Below are 22,789 nucleotides of genomic sequence, written 5' to 3' on the forward strand. Positions count from 1 at the left end.
TAATTTTTTTTTTTTTTTGGTATTTTAGTAGAGATGTGGTTTCACCATGTTGGCCAGGATGGTCTCAATCTCCTGACCTCATGATCTGCCTTTCTTGGCCTCCCAAAGTGCTGGGATTACAGGCGTGAGCTACCACGCCCAGCCTAGAGAACCATTTCTTAGTGAATCACCTGCCAACTTGACCTCAGTACCTTACTGTTGCTAGACTCTTATTACATCCAAGTTTCTCAATTTCTGTTTTCCTTTCTTTAAAAAACAAAAACAAAAACAAAAAAAACTGTATTTCAAGCCAGTGTTTGAAACTACAATACACGCTAGTCGTGCATTTTTAATACCCTTTTTAAAATCATTATTTCTCTAAGAACTTAAAATTTTTTTTTTCATCTTATTTCAGATTGGGAGAGTCATATTAATACCAAATGGTCAGCACCTCAGCAGAATTTTTTGCAGGGGAAAACATCCAGTGTGGTGGAAATGGTAAGATTCAGAAGGTATAATTTATTGCCTTCCATGTTAGAGGAAGATTGGAAATTCCGTAAAATGGAAAAGCCGCACAGTAACCTTTAGACATTTGAGACTAGTGTTTTTCACCCAAAAATAATCTGTCTCTTGGAGACACTGTGGATCATGAGTTTGACAAACACTCTAAACATCCCTCATAATATATTTGCTTACATATTTCCTTCAACTAAACATTCCCATATAGGTATCTCAGATGTTTTTGATAAATTATTCACTCTTGGGCCACTATCAGCTAAGCTCTATTTAGAAGCCCTGTGAAAGTAAAGAATATAACAGAACTTCCTGCAGTCACTTTGTTTCACTTGAAAGCACACAGATCTGAACCATGCATTGCAATGAAAATGGCAGGAACAAACAATTTCAATTATACTAACTTATTTTCCATGCATAACAGAATTCAGAGTAAAAGGGAGAATCTGAATGAAATAAATTTGGAAAACTTGTATGAATCATCATTAATTTTCACCAACAGGAGAGAAACCATTTTGGAGAGGAACTGTTTGACTTTAACCAATGTGAAAAAGCCTTGTGTGAACACTCATGCCTTAAGACTCACAGGAGAACCTACTTTAGAAAGAAAACCTGTGAGCGTAATCAGTGTGAAAAAGCTTTCACAAAACCCTCTACTTTACACAAGAAAACTGATATTGGAGAGGAACTTCCTAACTGTAATCAATGTGAAACAGCCTTCAGCCAACATCTACGTCTTGTTTGCAAGAAAACTAGCCAAAATCTACATCTTGTTTGCAAGAAAACTCACACTCAAGAGAAACCATACAAATGCAGTGACTGTGAAAAAGGCTTACCTTCCTCCTCACACCCCAGAGAATGTGTAAGAATTTATGGTGGAGAGAGACCATATACTCATGAGGAGTATGTCAAAACCTTTTCTGATTCTACAGGCCTTTTTGTACACATGCAAACTCAAGATGGAGAAAAATTCTATGAATGTAAAGCATGTGGGAAAGCCTTCACTCAGTCTTCATATCTTACTCAGCATTTAAGAACTCATAGTAGAGTGTTACCTATAGAACATAAGAAATTTGGCAAAGCCTTTGCTTATTCCCCAGAGCTTGCTAAACATATGAGACTTAGAACTAGAGGGAAACACTATGTTTGTAATGAATGTGGCAAAGAGTTTACTTGTTTCTCAAAACTCAACATTCACATAAGGGTTCACACTGGAGAAAAACCATATGAGTGCAACAAATGTGGGAAGGCCTTCACTGATTCTTCAGGTCTTATAAAACACAGGCGAACTCACACTGGAGAAAAGCCTTATGAATGTAAGGAATGTGGGAAAGCTTTCGCTAACTCTTCACATCTTACTGTACATATGAGAACTCACACTGGTGAGAAGCCTTATCAATGTAAGGAATGTGGAAAAGCCTTTATTAATTCCTCTTGCTTTAAAAGTCACATGCAGACTCACCCTGGTGTAAAACCCTATAACTGTCAACATTGTGGGAAAGCCTTTATTCGATCCTCATTTCTTATTCGACATTTAAGAAGTCACAGTGCGGAAAGGCCTTTTGAATGTGAGGAATGTGGGAAAGCCTTTAGATACTCCTCGCACCTTAGTCAACATAAAAGAACACACACAGGGGAGAAGCCATATAAATGTCAAAAGTGTGGGCGAGCCTTCGCTATCTCATCAGGCCTTACAGTACACATGAGAACTCACACTGGCGAACGGCCCTTTGAATGTCAGGAATGTGGGAAAGCCTTTACTCGGTCCACGTATCTTATTCGACATCTAAGAAGTCACAGTGTGAAGAAACCACATAAGGAATGTGGGCAGACCTTTAGTAATTCCTCATGCCTTACTGAATGTGTGTGAATTGGGGCTGATATTTGGAAAGAATGTGGTAAAGCCACTACTTCCTCACACTTACTGAACATGTACTCATAGTGGCAATGTACACAGTCATAAGGAATGTGGGAAGCCTTCCTTGGTGTCTCAGATCTCAACAATTCCAATAGAAGAGAAGACATGAATGTAAGGAATGTGGGAAAGTCTTGGCTCCTTCCATAGGCCGTACTTATTCATGTGTCTCTGCATCCTAGGAAACAAACTGAATGTAGAAAACCATCAGTCGATGCTTACATCTTACTGAGTCTGTTTGAACTCATGCTGGAGAGAAATGCTGTGAATGTGAGGAAGGTGGAAGAGCTTTCATTATTTTCCTCAGGCCTTATTGAGCTTGTGAGCACACTGGATATAAATGCACATCCTCTGGATGTAAGGAATGTGTTGAAACGTTTTGCTCTGCCTTATACCTTAATATTCAACTGTGATCTCACAAGTGTGAAAAATCTTGAATGTAAGATGTGTGGAGATTCTTCTTTGTTTTTAGCTTCCACTTTGGGAACATGTCAGATCACACATTGGGAAGTCCCATGAATGAAAGATGTTGGAAAGCCCTTGAACTTGGTCATTAGGAAACATCCACACTGAAGAGGAACTAAACTGTATGGAAGGTCAAAAAAGCTGTATTAATTTAGATGCAAAAAGTCATACTAGAGGAATACCATATCAGAATGCTTTTGGTAAATATACATGTTTTAAAGAGGTATATATTATTTATAAAAATATCTAGCTAGTCTGAGGATCCTGAGTTATCTCGATTGTTGACGGTTACAGATGGAACTTTTAATTGTTTAGGAGTTCCACTCTTTCTTCCATTTGTCAGTACTACACTTCACTAGTCTTTAAAACAATTTTAGGCTGGGCGCAGTGGCTCATGCCTAAAATCCCAGCATTTTGAAAGGCCAAAGCGAGTGGATCATTTGAGGTCAGGAGTTTGAGACCAGCCTGGCCAAGATGGTGAATCCCCATCTCTACTAAAAATACAAAAATTAGACAGGCATGGTGGTACGTGCCTGTAATCCCACCTACTCGAGAGGTTGAGGCAGGAGAATTGCTTGAACCTGGGAGGCAGAAGTTGCAGTGAGCTGAGATCACGCCACTGCACTCCAGCCTGGGCGATGTGGTGAGACTGTCTCAAAAAAAGAAAGGAAAAAAAAATTAAAGTATCCTCAAAGGGTTTTTTAATGAAAAACTTAGTTATAAGAATAAGGAATTGAGGAACATTTAGGGGGTATAAGTTTTTACTTAATGCATACGAGAAAATTGGTCCTGGCCAGGCATGGTGGCTCACACCTTAATTCCAGCAATTTGGGAGGCCAAGGCAGAAGGATCACTTGAGCCCAGGAGTTCAGGACCAGCCTGGGCAATATAGTGAAACCTCATCTTGACAAAGAATAAATAAGATTAACTGGGTGTAGTGGTTTGTACCTGTAGTCCCAGCTATTTAGGAGTCTGGGAGGAGAGGATTGGTTGAGTCTGCTCAGGGAGGCAGAAGTTGCAGTGAGCCCAGATTGTGCCACTACACCCTAGCCTGGTCTACACGATGAGACCGTGTCTAAAAAAAAAGAAAAGAAAATTGGCACCAGCAAAGAAAACCAAATAAAGTATTTAAGTTTGCCTTTCTGTGTGTCTTTAAAGACTAATGATGTTGAACAGAGCTTTCATATGCTTATGAGTCTTTGGTGAAGTGTACATTTAATGATCTTTTTTCACTGTTGCCGAGAGTCGTTGGTTTGAATTATTGAGGCAGGTTCTTTCAATACGTTTATTGAGGTATAATTGCCGTGTAATAAACTGCACATGTTTTTAGCATACACTTTAAGTTTGGACACATACACGTATGTGTACATACACACCAAGATAATGAGCATACCTATCAGACCAGATGGTTTCCTCATGCCCTTTTATAATTTTTTCTCCTCACCCTTCCCTGTCTGTCATTCTCCTGATCCACTGATTTGCTTTCTCTTAGATGACTTTATATTATGTACAGTTTTCATATAAATGGAATCTCATAGTCTGGCATCTTTCAGGATAATTTCTAGATCCATTTATGTTGTAGAGTCCATTTCACTGCTGAATAGTATTCCATTGTAAGGCATGCCACAAGCTGTTTATCCATGTGTTATTTCTACCTTTTGGCTATTTCAATTAAAACTGCCTTGAACACCCATATGCAGATTATTCTTTTAACATATGCTTCTATTTCTTTAAATAATTAAGAGTGGAATGATCAGATCATATGTTAGTGTACGTTTAATTTTTTAAGAGACTGCTAAACCTTTCTCAAGTGGTTGTGCTATTTCACATTTCCATGAGCAGTATATAAGAGTTGCGATTCCTCTGCATCCTTGCCAATCATTGGTATGGTCAGTCTTTTTTATTTTGACCGTTTTAATAGGTGTGCAGTAGTATCATGGTTTTAATTTGTATTTCCCCAGTGACTAATGATGTTTTACATGGTTTCACATGCTTACTGGCCCTCTTGAAGCCTTTGGGGAAGTCTGTTCAAATCTTTTGCCTGTTTATATTGGCTTTGAATTTTTTTTTTTTTTTTTTAGTAGAGACAGGGTTTTGCTCTGTCACCCAGGCTGAAGTGTAGTGGCACGATCATGTGGTTTTGTAATTTTTATTGAATTTTGGGAGTTTAAAATTTGTAATTATTTAATATTAAACCTATTAGTGTATTTGATATATTAATACTTTACATTTAATGTACGTTTATATAATAAAACATTTCATTTTAACAGGTAACATAAATACAGTTTCCAATTTATAAGAGTTTGACTTAGTATTGTTTTTAATTTACAATGGTGGAAACACATTATGCATTCAATATATTTCTCAATTTACAATGAGGTTACAAATTGTTAACTTACGATAGTTTCAACTTAAAATGGGTTTATCAGGACATAGCCCTGTCGTAAGTTGAGGAGTATGTGTATTACAATATATTTAATATATGTTGTACTTGTGGTACCAGTACATAATGCATTTTGAGTTAAAATCTTTACATGGCACAAAGATTGGATCAAAGTTGTAGGTTTTTTTTTTCTTTGTATCTAATTGTTCCAGCATCATTTGTTGAAAGGACTATCCTTTCTTCACTTAATTGCCTTTGCTTCTTTCTTGAAAATCAGTTGTCTTTATACATATGTCTGCTTCTCAACTGTTCTGTTCCATAGAGCTACTTATTTTTTATTCCAAGACTACCCTCTCTTAACAACTTGATAACTTTTGCAGATAGAGTTAGTCCTCCAGCTTTTTCTTTTTCAGAGTTGTCCTATTTTAGGTCAGAGGTTGGCAAAGTTTTTTGTAAAAGACCAGATTGTAGAGATTTTAAGCTTTACATGCTGTATATAGTTTCTGTTGCATGTTCTTTTTTCTGTTACAGACCTTTTAAAATATAAAAATAGTTCTCACATTCCATTCAACCTGTACAGTTATAGACGATGAGCCACATTTGGTCTTGATGTGGCTGTACTTTGTTGACTTACTTCCTTTCTAGGACTTCTGTATTTCCATATAAAATTTAGAATCAGGTTGTCAATTTCTACCACCACCACCCCACACCCCCAAAGTAACTCACTAAGATTTTGATTATCATAGTGTTGAATCTATAGATTAATTGATGTCTTCACAATATTGAGCATTTCAACCCATGAACATAATATATCTCTCCACTTATTTAGGATTTACAATTTTTTTCTCAGCAATGTTTGTGTTTTTTGGTGTTTGGGTCTTCCTAGGCATTTTTTTCTCTGACACTATTGCCGATGGTATTTTAAAGATTTCAATTTCTCTGCTAGTTCACTACTACCTGGAATACAGTTTTTGTACATATATTCATCTCGTATGCTGCAACCTTGTTAAACCTGTTCTGGAATATTTTTTATATTAATATTATACTAACCTACATAATTTTATTCTTTTTTAATTTTTTTAAATAAAAAAAATAGAGATGGGGGGTCTCGCTATGTTGACCAGTCTTGAACTCCTGACCTCAAGAGATCTTCCCATCTTGGTCTCCCAAAGTGTTGGGATTACAGGTGTGAGCCACTGCACCTGGCCACAATTTTATTCTTAAATGAAAATAGATCTTTGATATCGTCGCCAGATTCATATTTGTTTTTTGTTTGTTTTCTTTTTTTTTTTTTGAGACGGAGTCTTGCTCTGTCACCCAGGCTGGAGTGCAGTGGCCAGATCTCGGCTCACTGCAAGCTCCGCCTCCCGGGTTCACGCCATTCTCCTGCCTCAGCCTCCCGAGTAGCTGGGACTACAGGCACCCGCCACCTCGCCCGGCTAGTTTTTTGTAATCTTTAGTAGAGACGGGGTTTCACCGTGTTAGCCAGGATGGTCTTGATCTCCTGACCTCGTGATCCGCCTGTCTCGGCCTCCCAAAGTGCTGGGATTACAGGCTTGAGCCACCGCGCCTGGCCTTTTGTTTGTTTTCTTGAGATGGAGTCTTCTTGCTGTGTTGCCCAGGCCGGAGTGCAGTGGTGCAATCTTGGCTCACTGCAACTTCCACCTCCCGGGTTCAAGTGATTCTCCTGCCTCAGCCTTCTGAGTAGCTGGGATTACAGGCACCCGCCTCCACGCCCAGCTAATTTTTGTATTTTTAGCAGAGACGGGGTTTCACCATGTTGGCCAGGCTGGTCTTGAATTCCTGACCTCAGGTGATCCACCCACCTCAGCCTCCCAACGTGCTGGGATTACAGGCATGAGCCATCACACCTGGCTGCCAAATTAATATTCAAATATACATACATTGCCATTATGGAGTGATAACCAAGGACACTTTGAGGTTTAGGCATAGCTGTGGTAAAAACGGCTCTCCAACTTTGCATCTAAATTGTAAAATAATTCCATCGATGTTTTTAAACCTGCCATGTATAATTTTTCAATGTATTAACCATTTAATAACTGAGACAGCTAACATTTAAATAAATCCCTGTTTGGGAATGATGTTTGAATAATATTGTGAACATATTTGCCAATTTATACCATATTAAGATTCTAAATAATACAGCTATTTAATATATCTTGATAATTAGTATTTGAAATAAGTGTATTTTTCTGAGTAGCCTTTTGGAAAAAGTGCACAGAATATAGTTTCCAATCATATGCTACTTTTTTTTTTTTTTTTTTTTTTTTTGAGTCAGAGTCTCGCTCTGTTGCCCAGGCTGGAGTGCAGTGGCCGGATCTCGGCTCACTGCGAGCTCCGCCTCCCGGGTTTACACCATTCTCCTGCCTCAGCCTCCCATGTAGCTGGGACTACAGGCACCTGCCACCTCGCCCGGCTAGTTTTTTTTTTTTTTGTATTTTTTAGTAGAGACGGGGCATATGCTACTTTTCTAACTTGCACTTATCTAAACATCTCATCAGGAGAGAGTTCAATGGTACCCGAACCGAAAGTCCAGTGAATCTGACTTCTCCAGTCCAGTCCCCAGTTTGGTTTGCATGTCTGCTTACAACCATCATTTCTGCAAATTTTCCACTTAGTCTGTCAAAAATCGGTGCTCTGAAAGTTCTCGAAAAGGTGCAGCAGTTTTTTGGAGTCTCTGAATGACGGCAGCATTCTGTGAATCTGCTTCCTCCAGTGTGATTGTTTCGTCTAACAACCTGAGGACAGGAAGAGTTGTTGCCAGGGAAAAGGGAGGACTTCTTTTGAGATCCTCGGTATTTTTCAGTGAAGTCTTTGATATGGCTTACCCTTCCTAATCAGTGACTGTCCTGAAAAGGGCTGGAAGACAGGCTTTGTAGACATACATAGTTCGTTTTTCTTGTCTTCAACGTTAACACCCACCTCTTCTTTATCAAAAATTCCCTGTGATTCTGAAGGTAATTCCACCTTTTTGATGGAGTTCCAAAACTGCTGACTTGCACCATTTGAATAACTTTCGAAATCGTTGACAGCGAATCCATTTTTCTGTAATTTTATGTTTACATCTACCTGTTTCTTCTGTTAAGTGGGAGACAAGCATTTGGAACCAACCTTCTGAGCTTCCTCAAAAAGGCTATCAACAAACTATTCACAATTTGTTTATTGATTATCACCAAGAGGTTGATTGTCAGGTCCTGTTTCATAAACCCAGTCTTTTATACTTTCAAGATTATCTACTTCTTTCATTTTCTTTTGCCTTACTCCGAGCACAGCCACCAAGCCTCAACCTCACTCAGCTCAGGTGCCACCAGCACCATTTGGCTAGAGCCCTTCAGACCCGGAGCACCTCACCCCAGACCACCTCCAGTACCCCGGCTGCGCTGTTGATAATCCCGTCTGCCTCTGTCTCCACCAGGCGCCAAGTGTTCGCCCACACCCACTGCCTGCAGACTTGAGGAGCACGCATGGGCTTTTTTTGTTGTTGCTTCGAGACGAGTTTCACTCTGTATCTCAGGCTAGAGTGCAGTGGCATAATCTTGGCTCACTGCAACCTCTGCCTCTGGGGGTCAAGCAATTCTTGTGCCTCAGCCTCTAGAGTAACTGAGACTACACGCGTGCCCCACCACGCCAAGCTAAATTTTTTTGTATTTTTAGTAGAGCCGGGCTTTCGCCATGTTGCCCAGGCTGGTCTAGACCTCCTGGGCTCAAGCGATCCACCCATCTCGGCCTCCCAAAGTGGTGGGATGATAGACATGAGCCACAGCACCCAGCCTCTGGCAGCTTTTTAGTTGATTCTGTCAGATTTTCTACTAGGACAATTCTGTTGTCTGCACATAAAATTTTTTACTTCTTGCTTTCCAATCTGTATGCGTTTTGTATTTTCCTTATTGCATTAACTAGAACCTGGAGTGTATTGTTAAATAGAAGTTGAGAGACCCCTCTTGTCTTGTTTCTGGTCTTGGGAGTAAATCATTGAATCTGTTACCATTTAGTAACTATCTTTTTTATTATCTTTTTTTTTTGATAACACCTATTAGGTGGGAAATAGTGTTCATTGTTTTTTATTTTTATTTCCCTGGTGGCTAAAGATTTTTATTATTTTTTTTTTCTCTGGGCTTAGCTCACCTGAAAACTAAAGATGTTGATCATCTTTTCATCAATTTTTGACTATATGTCTGTCTGTCTTTGGGAGAATGTCTGTTTAGATCCTTTGCCATTTTTAAATTAAGTTATTTTTATTATTGAGTTTCAAGAGCTCTATAAATTCTAGCTACAAATACCGTATCAAATAAATGGTTTACAGGTATTTTCTTTCATTCTTTGTGTTGTCCTTTCACTTTCTTGATGGCATCCTTTTGAGCATAAAAGTTTTAAATTTATTTTTTTCTTATGCTTTTGGTCTCAAATCTAAGAAACCATTGCCAACTCAAGGTCATGAAGTCTTTTATATTTTCTTCTAGGATTTTTATAGTTGCAGCTCTTACCGTTAGTTCTGTGATCCATTTTGAACTAATATTTATGCATGCTGTGAACAGTGTATCCAGCTTCATTGTTTGGCATGTAACACCCAGTTACCCTAGCATATTTGTTGAAAAGACTGTTTCTCCCATTGAATTGTCTTGGCACTCTTGTCAAAAGTCAGTTGACCGTAAATGTAAAGGCTTATTTATTTATTTATTTTGAGACTGGGTCCTGCTCTGTTACCCAGGCTGGAGTGCAGTGGTGTGATCTGGGCTTACTGCAGCCTTGACCTCCCAGGCTCAAGTGATCCTCCCCCTTGAGCTTCCCAAGTAGCTGGGACTACAGGTGCACACCATCACGCCTGGCTAATTTTTGTATTTCTTGTAGAGACAGGGTTTCATCTTGTTGCCCAGACTGGTCTTGAACTCCTGGGCTCAAGCAATCCTCCGGCTTCGACCTCCCAAAGTGTTGGGATTACAGATGTGAGCCACTGTGCCCAGCATTTAAGATTTATTTCTAGACTCTCAGTTCACCTCCATTGTACATGTCTAACCTGTTTGTAACCACACTGCCGTGATTACTATAGCTTTAGAGTAATTTTTGAAATTGGGAAGCATGAGCCCTTCTATGATCCTTTTTGCAATGCGTGGGTCACGGTTTCTTTTGGAAGGGGTAGAAGGGATGTGAATTTTTTTTTTTTTTTCCCCCAGGACAATTGGTTGAAAACAGTCTTTTGTCTATTGGATTATTTGCACCTTTTTTGAAAATCAAATTGACCACATATGTTTAAATCTATTTCTGGGATCTATTCAGTTCAACTAATCTATGTCTGTCTTTTTGCTAATACTACACTTTTTTTTTTTTTGAGACAGAGTCACACTCTGTCACCCAGACTGGAGTGCAGTGGTACCATCTCACCTCACTGCAGCTTCCACCTCCCAGGTTCAAGCAATTCTTGTGCCTCAGCCTCCCGAGTAGCTAGGACTATCGTGCCTGAACCTCCCAAGTAGCTGAGACTATAGGCGCGCACCACCACACCTGGCTAAGTTTTGTGTTTGTAGCAGAGACAGGGTTTCACCATGTTGGTCAGGCTGGTTTCAAACTCTTGGCCTCAAGTGATCCACCCACCTCAGCCTCCCCAAGTGCTGGGATTACGGGCATGAGCCACCACATCTGGCCTGCTAATACTACACTTTTTTGATGATGGTAGCTTGCTAGTAAATCTTGAAAGCAAGTGGTGTGAGAGTTCCATCACTGACCTTAATTTTCAGAATCATTTGGGATGGTTCATGTTCTTTGTTTTTTCACATAAGTTTCTTTTTTCTTTTTTTTTTTTGAGACTGTCTCGCTCTGTCTCCCAGGCTGGAGTGCAATGGCGCAATCTCAGCTCACTGCAAGCTCAGCCTCCTGAGTAGCTGGGACTACAGGCGCGTGCCACTACGCTTGGCTAATTGTGTGTGTGTGTGTGTGTGTGTGTTTTTAGTGGAGATGGGGTTTCACCATGTTAGCCAGGATGGTGTCGATCTCCTGACCTCATGATCCGCCCACCTTGACCTCCCAAAGTGCTGGGATTACAGGCGTGAGCCACTGCACCTGGCCTTTTCACATAAATTTTAGAGTAAACTTACTGGTTTCCATAAAAAGCCTGCTGAGATTTTTTTTTTTTTTTAACTGAGATTCAGTTTCATCTAAAGATGAATTAGAGAATTGGCATCTTACTAATATTGGCTGTTCTGAACCATAGACACAGTATCTCTGCCATGATCTGAATGTTTGCATACCGCCAAAATTTTTATGTTGAAATCCTAATCCCCAGTCCAATGATACTGGCAGGTCAGGCCTTTGGGAGACGATTAGGCTCACGAGGGCAGAGCACTAATGAATTAGATTGGTGCCTTTATAAAAGATATTCCAGAGAGCTTGCTTATCTCTTCTGCCTTGTGAGGACACAGCAAGAAGTCACCATCTGTAAACCAAGAAGTGGGACCTCATCAGACACCAAATTGCCAACACTTCAGTCTTGGACTTCCCATTCTCTAGAACTGTGAGCAATACATTTCTGTTGTTTATAAGCCATCTAGTCTATGGTATTTTGTTCTAGCATCCCAAATGGACTAAGACAATCTCCCCGTTAATTTAGGTCTTATTTCTCTCAACAGTGTTCTGTGATTTTCTGTATTGCACCATTTTATTGATGCTATTATAAATACTAGTTTTAAATTTTCAATTTTTCAGTGCTAGTGTATAAAATTATTTACAATTGTGTATAATTTATATTTGACCTTGAATCCTGCAAACTTTGTATAGTTATCTATTCCTGTAACTTTTTGGAATATCCTACATAAACAAATCTGTCCTCTGTATTAAGGCAGTTTTGCTTTCTGATATCTGTGCCTTTTATTTCTTTATGTTTTCTTAATGTACTGGCTGGGGCCTCCAGTAGTGTTGAGTGAGAGTGGTAAGAACACACATCCTTGTCTTATTCCCAACCTTAGGTAGAAAGTGTTCAGTCTTCTACCATTAAGTATGATGTTAGCTGTGGATTCCTTTGAAGACAGCTTTATTAGGTTGATGACGTTCCCTTCCACTGCTTGTTCACTGAGAGATTTTATTTTATTATTTTTTTTTTTTAGCATTTATGGATTTTAATTTTTTTTCTTTTTTTTTTTTTTTTTTTTTGAAACAAGGTCTCACTCTGTTGCCCAGGCGTGAGTCCAGTGATGCAATCATAACTCACTACACAGCTTCTAACTTTGGGGTCAAGTGATCTTCCCACCTCAGCCTCCCAAGTAGCTGGGACTATAGTAGTTCACTGAGAGATTTTATTATAAAAACCTTTTATCATAGAACGATTTCTTAAGATGTCAGAGACTTTTAGTTTGGTGTTTGATAGAGTCTTATGAATAGATATAGTATGTAGAAGTTTAAATAAGGTGCCTCTCCATTAACCAAAAGAGCATCTCAGCATCCCTTCTGGGCATTGTTCCCCTGCAGTCTCACAGACAGGGGTCCAAGATAGAGAAGGGCCTAATATATTTAAGCCATGGCTTTTGTCTAATGACACAAACCCAGTAAAATTAATGGAGATAAATGGGAAAAGGGTTTTTATTGCACTGGCAAAAGCAAGGCCAACTTTGTCCAAATAAAATGGAAAGAAGTAGTACAAAATGAAAAGAGACCTTCGAACCCCCAAACTGCAGTTAGAAAACAGATGAAATAGGCCTGTGAAACTACTCAGTTGAAAATGTTTACTTTTTATGGGAAAGCAAGTATGATTCAGAGTACAGAACTTCAGAAGAATCACTCCTGTGGAGTTGCACTGGTGCATAAGAAACAGATGACATGTTTCTGCCTGAATTTAAGAATTGCTGTGGGTCAGGGGCTGCTGTGGAATCCCATTTCTTCCCACCCAGGCCTTTTTAATGGGAATGTCTATTTTAACTATCCCATTCCTCTCCCAAACTCTGTATTGGTTGTGTGGGGGAACAGATAACGTCTCTTTAGCTTATAAATGTTCAAATCTAGAGGAGCAGGAGTATATTCAAGAAACCAAACCCAAGGACTCTTTTACGATTTTTATTTGTTTTTATTGTTATTTTTAAATTTTTATTTTTATTTATTTTTTGAGACAGAGTCTCACTGTGTCACCCAGGCTAGAGTGCAATGGCACAATGATCTTGGTTCACTGCAGTCTCTGCCTCCCAGGCTCAAGCGATCCTCTACCGCAGTCTTCTGAGTAGCGGGACTATAGGCACATGCCACCGTGCCCAGCTATTTATTTGTTTGTTTTTGGTGGAGACAGGGTTTTACCATTTTGCCCAGGCTGGTCTCAAACTCCTGGGCTCAAGCTGTCCTCCTGCCTTGGCCTCCCAAAGTGCTGGGATTACAGGCATGAGCCACTGTACCCAGCCACTTTTCAAAAAATTTTTTGAGACGGGGTCCCATTCTGTCACCCAGGCTGAAGTTCAGTGATGCAATCATAGCTCACTGCAGCCTTGAATTCCTGGGCTCAAGTGATCCTCCTGCCTCAGCCTCCTGAGTAGCTGAGACTACAGGCACATGCCACCACACCCAGCATGTGTTTGTGGGGAGTAGAGGGGAGTCTTACTTTGCTGTTCTTGCCAAGGTTGGAGTGCAGTGGCACAATCATAGCTCACTACAGCCTTGACCTCCTGGGCCCAGGTGATCCTCCTGCCTCAGCCTCTTGAGTAGCTAGGACCAGAGGCATATGCCACCACGCCTAATTTTTGTATTTTTTGTAGAGACGGGGTCTCTATGTTGCCCAGGCTGGTCTTGAACTCTTGGACTCAAGGGATCCTCCCACCTCAGCCTCCCAGAGTGCTGGAATTATAGACGTGAGCCACTGCTCTTGGCCCTCTTTTCTGGATTGCACCTTATTTAGTTGACCAGATCCTGGACATAAAACCAGAGTCTGCTACTACGGGCATGAGACTTTGGTGTGGCCTTAGGAAGATAAGTGTTTCTTGTGTGTGGGAAGTATAAATATTAATAGTTTGTAGCCACGTGCAGACTCCGATGGTTTTAAAACATGGCCCTAAAATTCTTTGATAGTTTTACCTCCCCCTTGTATTTGCACTTACCTTTGACTGCATTTCCCAAAGGAGTACGACATAAATGATTCCATGAGATTTCCACAGCGAGGCCACAAAGGGCCATGCGGTTCCCTCGTGGTTATCCTGGAACATTCCCTCTTGAGATGCTTGCTCCTCTTAGTGCTTCCTCTTGGGAACTAGCAGCTCTGCTGTAACAGGGAGGCGTTACATGTAGATGGCTGCCATCAACAGCCACCAGCTGCTGTCTGTCTTTTAGCCATTTCAAGGAAAACATCAGATACAAGAGTGATGATAGAATCAAGGTGATTCCAGCCCCCAGCCTTTGGATTCAGCATCAGCTGTGTAAGACTTCCCAGCTGAGGCCCTGGACATTGTGAGGCAGAGACAAGCCATTCATTCCTACTGTATCCTGTCCAAATTCCTGCCCCATAATCTGTTAACATAATAGAGTGGTAATGGTTCTTTACCAGCAGTTCTCAACTTTTTATCTTGAGACTCTTATACTCCGAAAATTGAGCACCCCAAAAATCTTTTGCCAATGGGCATTCTATCTGTGAATATTTAATATTTTAGAAATTAAGGCCGGGCATGGTGGCTTTTGCCTGTAATCCCAGCACTTTGGGAGGCTGAGGCCAGCAGCTCAGCTGAAGTCAGGAGTTCGAGACCAGCCTGGCCAACATGGCAAAACCCCATCTCTACTAAAAATACAAAAAAACTAACTGGCATGGTGGTGTGTGCCTGTAATCCCAGCTACTCGGGAGTCTGAGGCAAGAGAATCAGTTGAACCCAGGGGGAGAGGTTGAAGTGAGCTGCGATCATGCCACTGTGCTCCAGCCTCCAGCCTGGGTGACAGAGTAGGACTCCATCGCAAAAAAAAAAAAGAATTGCAAATTTTAAAAATATTTTAGTAATATACATAACATGCTTTTTAAAAATAACTTTTCCACAATAGCAACAAAATAATGTGGAAAGAGTGGCATATTGCATGCTTTTGCAAATCTCTTTAATGTCTTAAGAGCTTAATAGATGACAGCTGAATTTTCATACCTGTTTCTACATTTTTTGCCATTAATTGCTTTGATTAAAGTATATATAGAAAGTTTGGCTTTGCTGAGATATATAGTTGGAAAAGAGAGAAGCATTTTCAGGTAATTTTGAATTTTCTTTGATATTACACCAAAGCTCAAGAAATGGTAGTTTGTGAAGGATTAGTTGCAATATGGAATATGAAATCCTGTCAAGGAATTGTTTCTTTTCTGTTACATTAAAATCCGTTTGTTTGTCTTGCACTATTTTTTTCTTTCTTTTTTTTTTCTTTTTTTTTTTTTTTTTGAGATGGAATTTTGCCCTTGCTGCGCAGGCTGGGGTGCAATGGTGCAATCTCCACTCACTGCAACCTCCGCCTCCTGGGTTCAAGCGATTCTCCAGCCTCAGCCTCCCAGGTAGCTGGGATTACAGGCACCCACTACCATGCCTGGCAAATTTTTGTATTTTTAGTAGAGACAGGGTTTCACCATGTTGGCCAGGCTGCTCTCGAACTCCTGACCTCAGTCAGTTACCCACCTTGGCCTCCCAAAGTGCTGGGATTACAGACATGAGCCACTGCGCCCAGCCTGTATCTTGCACTTTGGCTACTTTATTAATGCATGATTTCATACCTTACTACATGACTTAGAAAATAGGGCCAGCACAGTGGCTTATGCCTATAATCTCAGCACTTCGGGAGGCCAAAGTGGGAGAATCACTTGAACTCAAGAGTTTGAAAGCAGCCTGGACAACATAGTGAGACCCTCATTTCTAAAATGAAAGGAAATCGTTATTTACTTCATTACCCAGATCTTCCAAATGTTGACCTATTTTACAGTACAGTGTCTAAAATAAACCTTCATGAACATGACCATTGATCCTATCAGAAAAGTTTACATGTGTTGAGACACTTCCAAGGTGACAGATCTAAGCTTTCTAACTTTTTCTGTTCCCTCAAGGACATTTTTATTTATCCCAAGTGTGGGACAGTGAGGCATTCAGTGACCGTGCAGTTCAGTGCCACTGCCTTTTTTTTTTTTTTTTTTTTTTTTTGAGACAGAATTTTGCTCTTTTTAGCCACAGGCTGGAGTGCAATGGCACAATCTCGGCTCACTGCAACCTCCGCCTCCCGGTTTTTGTTTTTTTTTTTTTTTTTTTTTTTTTTTTTCAGACGGAGTCTCGCTCTGTCGCCCAGGCTGGAGTGCAGTGGCCGGATCTCAGCTCACTGCAAGCTCCGCCCCCCAGGTTCATGCCATTCTCCTGCCTCAGCCTCCCGAGTAGCTGGGACTATAGGCGCCCGCCACCTCGCCCGGCTAGTTTTTTTGTATTTTTTTAGTAGAGACGGGGTTTCACCGTGTTAGCCAGGATGGTCTCGATCTCCTGACCTCGTGATCCGCCCGTCTCGGCCTCCCAAAGTGCTGGGATTACAGGCGTGAGCCACCGCGCCCGGCCGACGCCTCCCGGGTTTAAGCGATTCTTCTGCCTTAGCCTCCCAAGTAGCTGAGATTACAGGCGCACTCCACAACGCCCGGATAATTTTGTATTTTTAGTAGAGACGGGGTTTCGCCATGTTGACCGGGCTGGTCTGTAACTCCTTACCTTAGGTAATCCACCCACCTTGGCCTTCCAAAGTGCTGGGATTACAGGCATGAGCCATGGCACCCAGCCCACTGCCTTAATTTCTGCTGAGGCACTAGCACTTTTGTCCACTGTTATACTGTGTCATCAGTATAAATGTGGATATGGTGAAGAGGTCAAGAATGTATTTGTGCTATTATAACAGTAGTTTTAATCTCACAGACCCCCTGAAAGTGTTTTGGGTCCCTCAACAGTTTACCAACCCTGAGAACCGCTATTCTGTATCACTAAGCTTGAGGTGGTTTTTTTTGTACTACAACAGTAATCAGAACCAAACTCATACCCTTTTTTCTTCTTTTTTTTTTAATTATTAGTTTCTTCAGTGGACTAGACGGCTGACTGGGAAGATTCCAGGGTCCCAACAGCTTCAGAGTTGCAAAGCCTGTAGAGGTACTGTTTGCTCACATAGAGCCTAGGTGTTGAGGGCTTAGACTCGAGCCCAGATGCTGGAATGTGGGCCTTGCAGCTGTTACTGTTGAGCTATGTGTCTGGGGCCCTTCCCTTAGCCTTTCCTGAATCTCATTCTCCGTTTGTTAAATGACATCATAAATAAGGCAAATGATTTTGTTGCTAAATGCCAGTGGAAACTTTCTAATAGTCGTAACTGTCACAAGGTCTGATGACCTCACAGTTGTTTTGCCCTTAATGGATGCCATAAAATGCCTGTGGTTCGACTCACTTCATTACAACTCCTTGAGGGATCACCATTGTTACTGTCTTAAGTGATCTGTGTACGATGAAATATCCACTACCATCTCTGATGGATTCCAGTACCTTGTTTCATTTGAGTCTGTCCAGTCTTTAGAGTTAACAGGGGAACCCTAGGTACTGATTCCAGACTTTCTGGCCTCATCCAAAATTAACAGCAGCCAATTTGCATTCTTCTGGGTTCTATATTGTTGGCCCGATATTTAGAATTATTGTGTGCCTCTGGGCAGAGAACTCACAGTTCAAAATATCTTTTTTTCTTTGATACAGGGTCTTGCTCTGTCACCCAGGCTGGAGTGCAGTAGTATGATCATAGCTTACTGCAGCCTCCACATCCTGGGTTCAAGTGATCCTCCCATGTCAGTCTCCCAGGAGCTGGGACTACAGGCACAAATCACCATGCCCAATTTTTTTTTTTTTTTTTTTTTTTAACTCTCCTATTTCTTTCCTCTCTCTTGTTTTGGAAGTTACTCAGCAAGCTGCATCTGTCCAATTGGATATGTATGTCATGTCCTGTTAGAATGAAGTATTTCAGAGTATAAGCATGATAGTAATAAAACTCACAATATTGTCATTAAGCCACTTACTTTAGAGATCCTGTGATGAACCCAAAATCTCCCTTATTGCTGACCCTGGAGACCTATTAAGTCTAGGTGAAATAATATCAAGAGTTAGACTGATCTTTTTTTCCCCAATCACTTTGCCTCTAAGTAACCATTCTTCAAATTCAGAACCACACTCAAGGTAAAATATAAGTAAGGGCTGCTTATTTTTTGCCTTTGTTTTGGCACCTGTAGACAATACAGTTTATTTAATTTCAGGTTTTCACTGTTATATACAGTCCTACCTTGGAGATTTGTGGGTTTGCTTCCACAGACCATCATAGTAAAGCAAGTCATACAAATTTTTTGGTTTCCTAGTTCATATAAAAGTTACGTTGGCTGGATGAGGTGGCTCTCACCTGTAATCCCAGTGCTTTGAGAAGTTGAGGTAGGAGAATCACTCAAGTATAGGAATTTGAGACCAGCCTGGGCAAACATAGCGAGACCCCATCTCTACAAAAAAGATTTTTTTTAATCAGTCAGGTGTGGTGGAGTAGCTGTAGTTGTAGCTACTCAGGAGGCTGAGGCAGGTGGATTGCTTGAGTCCAGGAGTTCAAGGCTACAGTAAGCTATGATTGTGCCACTGCATTCCAGTCTGGGTGACAGAGCAATACCCTGTCTCAAAAAAAAAAAAAAAAAAAAAGTGCTGAGCGTGGTGGTTCATGCCTATAATCCCAGCACTTTAGCAGGCTGAGGCAGGTGGTGGATCACCTGAGGCCAGGAGTTCAAGACCAGCCTCTCCAACATGGTGAAACCCCATCTCTACTAAAAATACAAAAATTAGCCAGGTGTGGTGGAGCACACCTACAATCCCAGCTACTCGGGAGGCTGAGGCAGGAGAATCACTTGAACCCAGGAGGTGGAGACTGCAGTGAGTCAAGATTATGCCAGTGCACTCCAGCCTAGGCAACAGAGCAAGATTCCATCTTTAAAAAAAAAAAAAAAAAAGGTTTATTAAGTGTGCAGTAGCATTATGTCTAAAAAACAAAGGACGCACCTGAATTGTAAAATACTTTGCTTCAAAATGCTGACAGAGAAACAAAATGAGTATGTGTTATTGGAAAAATGGTGCTAGTAGACTTCATCAGTGGGGGATTGCCACAAACCTTCAATTTGTAATAAAAATAAAACCCCACACATTATCTGCAAAGCACAATAAAATGAATGATTTTATTGAAATGAAAATCTAATGCTGATTTTCAGGAATTAGAAGGAAGTGAGAGTATTGCTGTCATCAGAAATAAGAGGATTGTTTTGCCAAGCTACTGAAAAAAAAAAAAAAACTTTCATTCCTTTGTCAACTGCAAGAATTGTAGTATTTGACAAGAAACACCCAACTTGTCAAACACTACGATTCTTGCAGTTGACAAAGGAATGAAAAGTTGAAAGTATATGTGAGGCCGGGGCACGGTGGCTCACACCTTTAATCCCAACACTTTGGGAGGCCAAGGCGGGGGGATCACCTGAGGTCAGGAGTTCGAAGCCAACCTAACCAACATGGCAAAACCCCGTCTCTACTAAAAATACAAAAGTAGCCAGGCATAGTGGCAGGCGCCTGTAATCCCAGCTACTGGGGAGGCTAAGAAATGAGAACAGCTTGAACCCAGGAGGCGGAGGTTGCAGTGAGCCGAGATCGTGTCATTGCACTCCAGCCTGGGCAACAGAGGGTGACTCCATCTCAGGGAAAAAAAAAAAAAAAAGTATATATGAGCATTTAACAAGGCTATAGGTTTTGATTTTGAGCCCTGAAAACCCCCAGGTTTGGTTTCATTGGGAATTTGTTTTCAAATATGTCTCTGCTCTGGATCCAGAGGTGGCACAATTTTGCCAGTTTTTGATACATAAATGGTGACAGTATCCTTTATTTTCTTTTAACGAAAATCCTAAAGTAGTCTTTTAAAATAATTCTGAAAATCTGGCCAATAATAATACAGGACTCACAAATGTAAACTTTTCATACGGAAGAAATACTACCCATTGAAATTGGAAAGCCAGTTTTCAATTTGGGGCCTGCTTTTTTTTTTTTTTTAATTGCTTTAAGAGATCAAGGATTTTAGACAAACATGTCATAAAGTATTTTTAGATTTGCATGAACCTACTGTGGCTTAGTATAAATAAATCCCTAACATGATTTTTACAGATGCCTGTGAAAATGGGGGTTTCTACACTGCCTACCCCAAACCTGACTGCAGTCAGAACAGGGCCCCGCGCAGGCAAAGGCTATATCATTAATTCTCAAATGAGATTGGTCTAAGCAGGAAGTGCATATCTAGTGCAGTAGTTTTAGGCCAACCTTTTTCAGAGCCTCAGGCTCTGCCTGTCACCTTGAAGGCATCCATGCGGGTACCCTCAGGGCTTCTCTTTGCCATAACAATAAAAGGATTGCTCCCACCAATGTTTGCGTCCATGGGAGAGGAGGTAGGAGCAGCAGCCCTTGTCCTGTGTGTGGGAGACCCTTGAAGGGCTCAGTGGAAATTGTCAGCAGCAGGGAGCAGAACAGATTGTGGTGAGAAGAGACATTCCACTGAGTTTCTGGGCCTTTGACTCCCTGGGACTTCCTTCTCTATCCACCCTCCCTCTCCAGAAAAAAATAATAATTTAAAAATGGAATCGGTGTAATCAGTGAGGTAGCTGTATTGCAGTGAACAAGCAGTCTGCTCTTGCATCTGCATGCATGCAGCCTTGGCAATTTCTCTAGAAAAAAAAAAAAGAGGCCAGGCACAGTGGCTCACACCTGTAATCCCAGCACTTAGGGAGGCCGAGGCGGGCAGATCACGAGGTCAGGAGATCGAAACCATCCTGGCTAACAAGGTGAAACCCTGTCTCTACTAAAAAAAAAAAAAAAATACAAAAAATTAGCTGTGCGTGGTGGCAGGCGCCTGTAGTCCCAGCTACTCGGGAGGCTGAGGCAGGAGAATGGCGTGAACCCGGGAGGTGGAGCTTGCAGTGTGCCAAGGCACTGCACCTCCAGCCTGGGCGGCAGAGCGAGACTCCGTTTCAAAAAAAAAAAATTTTTTTTTAAAAAGAGGTTCTACCTCTTGCATGAATACAGATGGAGGCCAAGACCAGCATTAACAGAGGCTGTGTGTTTGCCATGGAGCTCAGGAGGGCTAATGGACATTTTACTTCTGCCTCAGACCATCACACTTTGTCCCCGGAACAAAGTCGAGAGTCCTTGGTCAATGAACGTGTGTAAATATCCTCACACTTCACCTAGTAGTTCCTTTTTAGGCTCTAATAATGTGGTAAAGAAAAGAACCTAACTTCTTAAAATCTTTCCTTTTTTGGATGTAGATTGAAATTTTTGTTTTAAACACAATGGCCCTAATGCCTGAATCTAATGTTAGTAATTAATCCCTAGTGCTTTAAGGATCTTCTGTTTATAGGCAGTTATTTTATGGAGCTGGTCTATGTGAGAGGCACAAACTGCCAGGAGGGATTGAGATTTCCTTGGCTCTAGTGAATAACATTAACAATGAATCTCTGGCCGGGCGCTCATGCCCCTAATTCCAGCACTTTGGGAGGCCGAGACGGGTGGATCGCTTGAGGTCAGGAGTTCAAGACCAGCCTGGCCTGGTCATGGTGACACCCCGTCTCTACTAAAAATACAAAAATTGACTAGCTGGGCGTGGTGGCGGGCACCTGTAATCCCAGCTACTTGGAAGGCTGAGGCAGAACTGCTTGAACCTGGGAGGCGGAGGTTGCAGTGAGCCCAGAGCGCGCCACTGCACTCCAGCCTGGATGACGAGCAAAGCTCAGTCTCAAAAAAATAATAATTTTAAAAATAATGATTCTCTTAAACATTCTTAAATCCTTCTGTCTAGGTAGGAGTTTTATTCATGGGAGTGTCTGGAAAAGGGACAAAGGCTATTGAGATTTTTTTAAAAGCCTGGATTTGGGATGTCTGAATACAGTAATAACTCCAAAGTCATTTAAAATCAATCTTTTTTTCTACCACCGGACTGAGATTTTCAGTTTTAATTCTAAGGTTCCAATCTTGCAAATGTGAATCAAACCCTGTTGGTCCTAACAGGATCTCCTTTGTTGGCGGATAATTTCAAGTGCTGACAGAGACCCTCAGTTTTTTTAAATACCTGGACTTAATTGTTTAAACTGGAGTCCAGACCAAAATATCCCTGACCTCGGGGGTCTTCCTTTGCTCAGGAAGAGGGAAGGGGGCAATTGGACCCCTTTTCCTCCTGTGGCTGCAGAGTCCCATTTTCCTCTGGGGACATTTGCTTTTTCCCTTGGGAAGACCGTAGGGATTCTAGTTCCTGCGGACCCTTTTACTTAACTTTGAGACCCAAGCAAGTTACTTGGCTTGTGCCTCTTATTTTCTGTAAAGCAATGAATAAAGAGTCACAGCCTTCGCCCTAAGGGAGCAGGCCCGTCTGCCACTCCCCATTCCCAAGTCCTCAGGGCGAATCCGCCAAATGCGCTAGCTGGGGAGCCCGCCCCTCACAGCCAATGCCGGAAGCGGAAGTACGCTTTCATCGCCTTGCCG

General features: G+C 41.3%; 1 protein-coding gene and 1 pseudogene across 50 annotated transcripts in view; one reads left to right on the plus strand and one right to left on the minus strand.

Annotated features, from left to right (window-relative positions):
* The window catches only part of LOC101865847 (zinc finger protein 177), a 59,078-nt gene that overhangs the window by 19,605 nt on the left and 16,684 nt on the right, over positions 1-22,789 (plus strand). For 32 of the 50 annotated variants that reach the window (XR_012428339.1, XR_012428341.1, XR_012428340.1 and 29 more), the window contains 2 exons: positions 395-477; positions 17,290-17,365. Coding sequence is in view for 40 of the 50 variants with exons in the window: in XM_065535274.2 (XP_065391346.1) it covers positions 395-477; positions 17,290-17,365 (159 nt within the window). In the remaining 10 variants the exon portion in view is untranslated. Of the gene's footprint in view, positions 1-394; positions 478-994; positions 3,132-11,652; positions 11,782-17,289; positions 17,366-22,789 lie in introns of those variants that run through there. The other 18 variants (XM_074025737.1, XM_074025736.1, XM_074025742.1 and 15 more) reach the window with 5 other exon arrangements.
* On the minus strand, positions 7,891-8,538 carry LOC102122104 (UBX domain-containing protein 2A pseudogene; annotated as a pseudogene).

Source organism: Macaca fascicularis, chromosome 19, assembly GCF_037993035.2.
Source record: "Macaca fascicularis isolate 582-1 chromosome 19, T2T-MFA8v1.1".
Taxonomy (NCBI): Eukaryota; Metazoa; Chordata; class Mammalia; order Primates; family Cercopithecidae; genus Macaca; species Macaca fascicularis.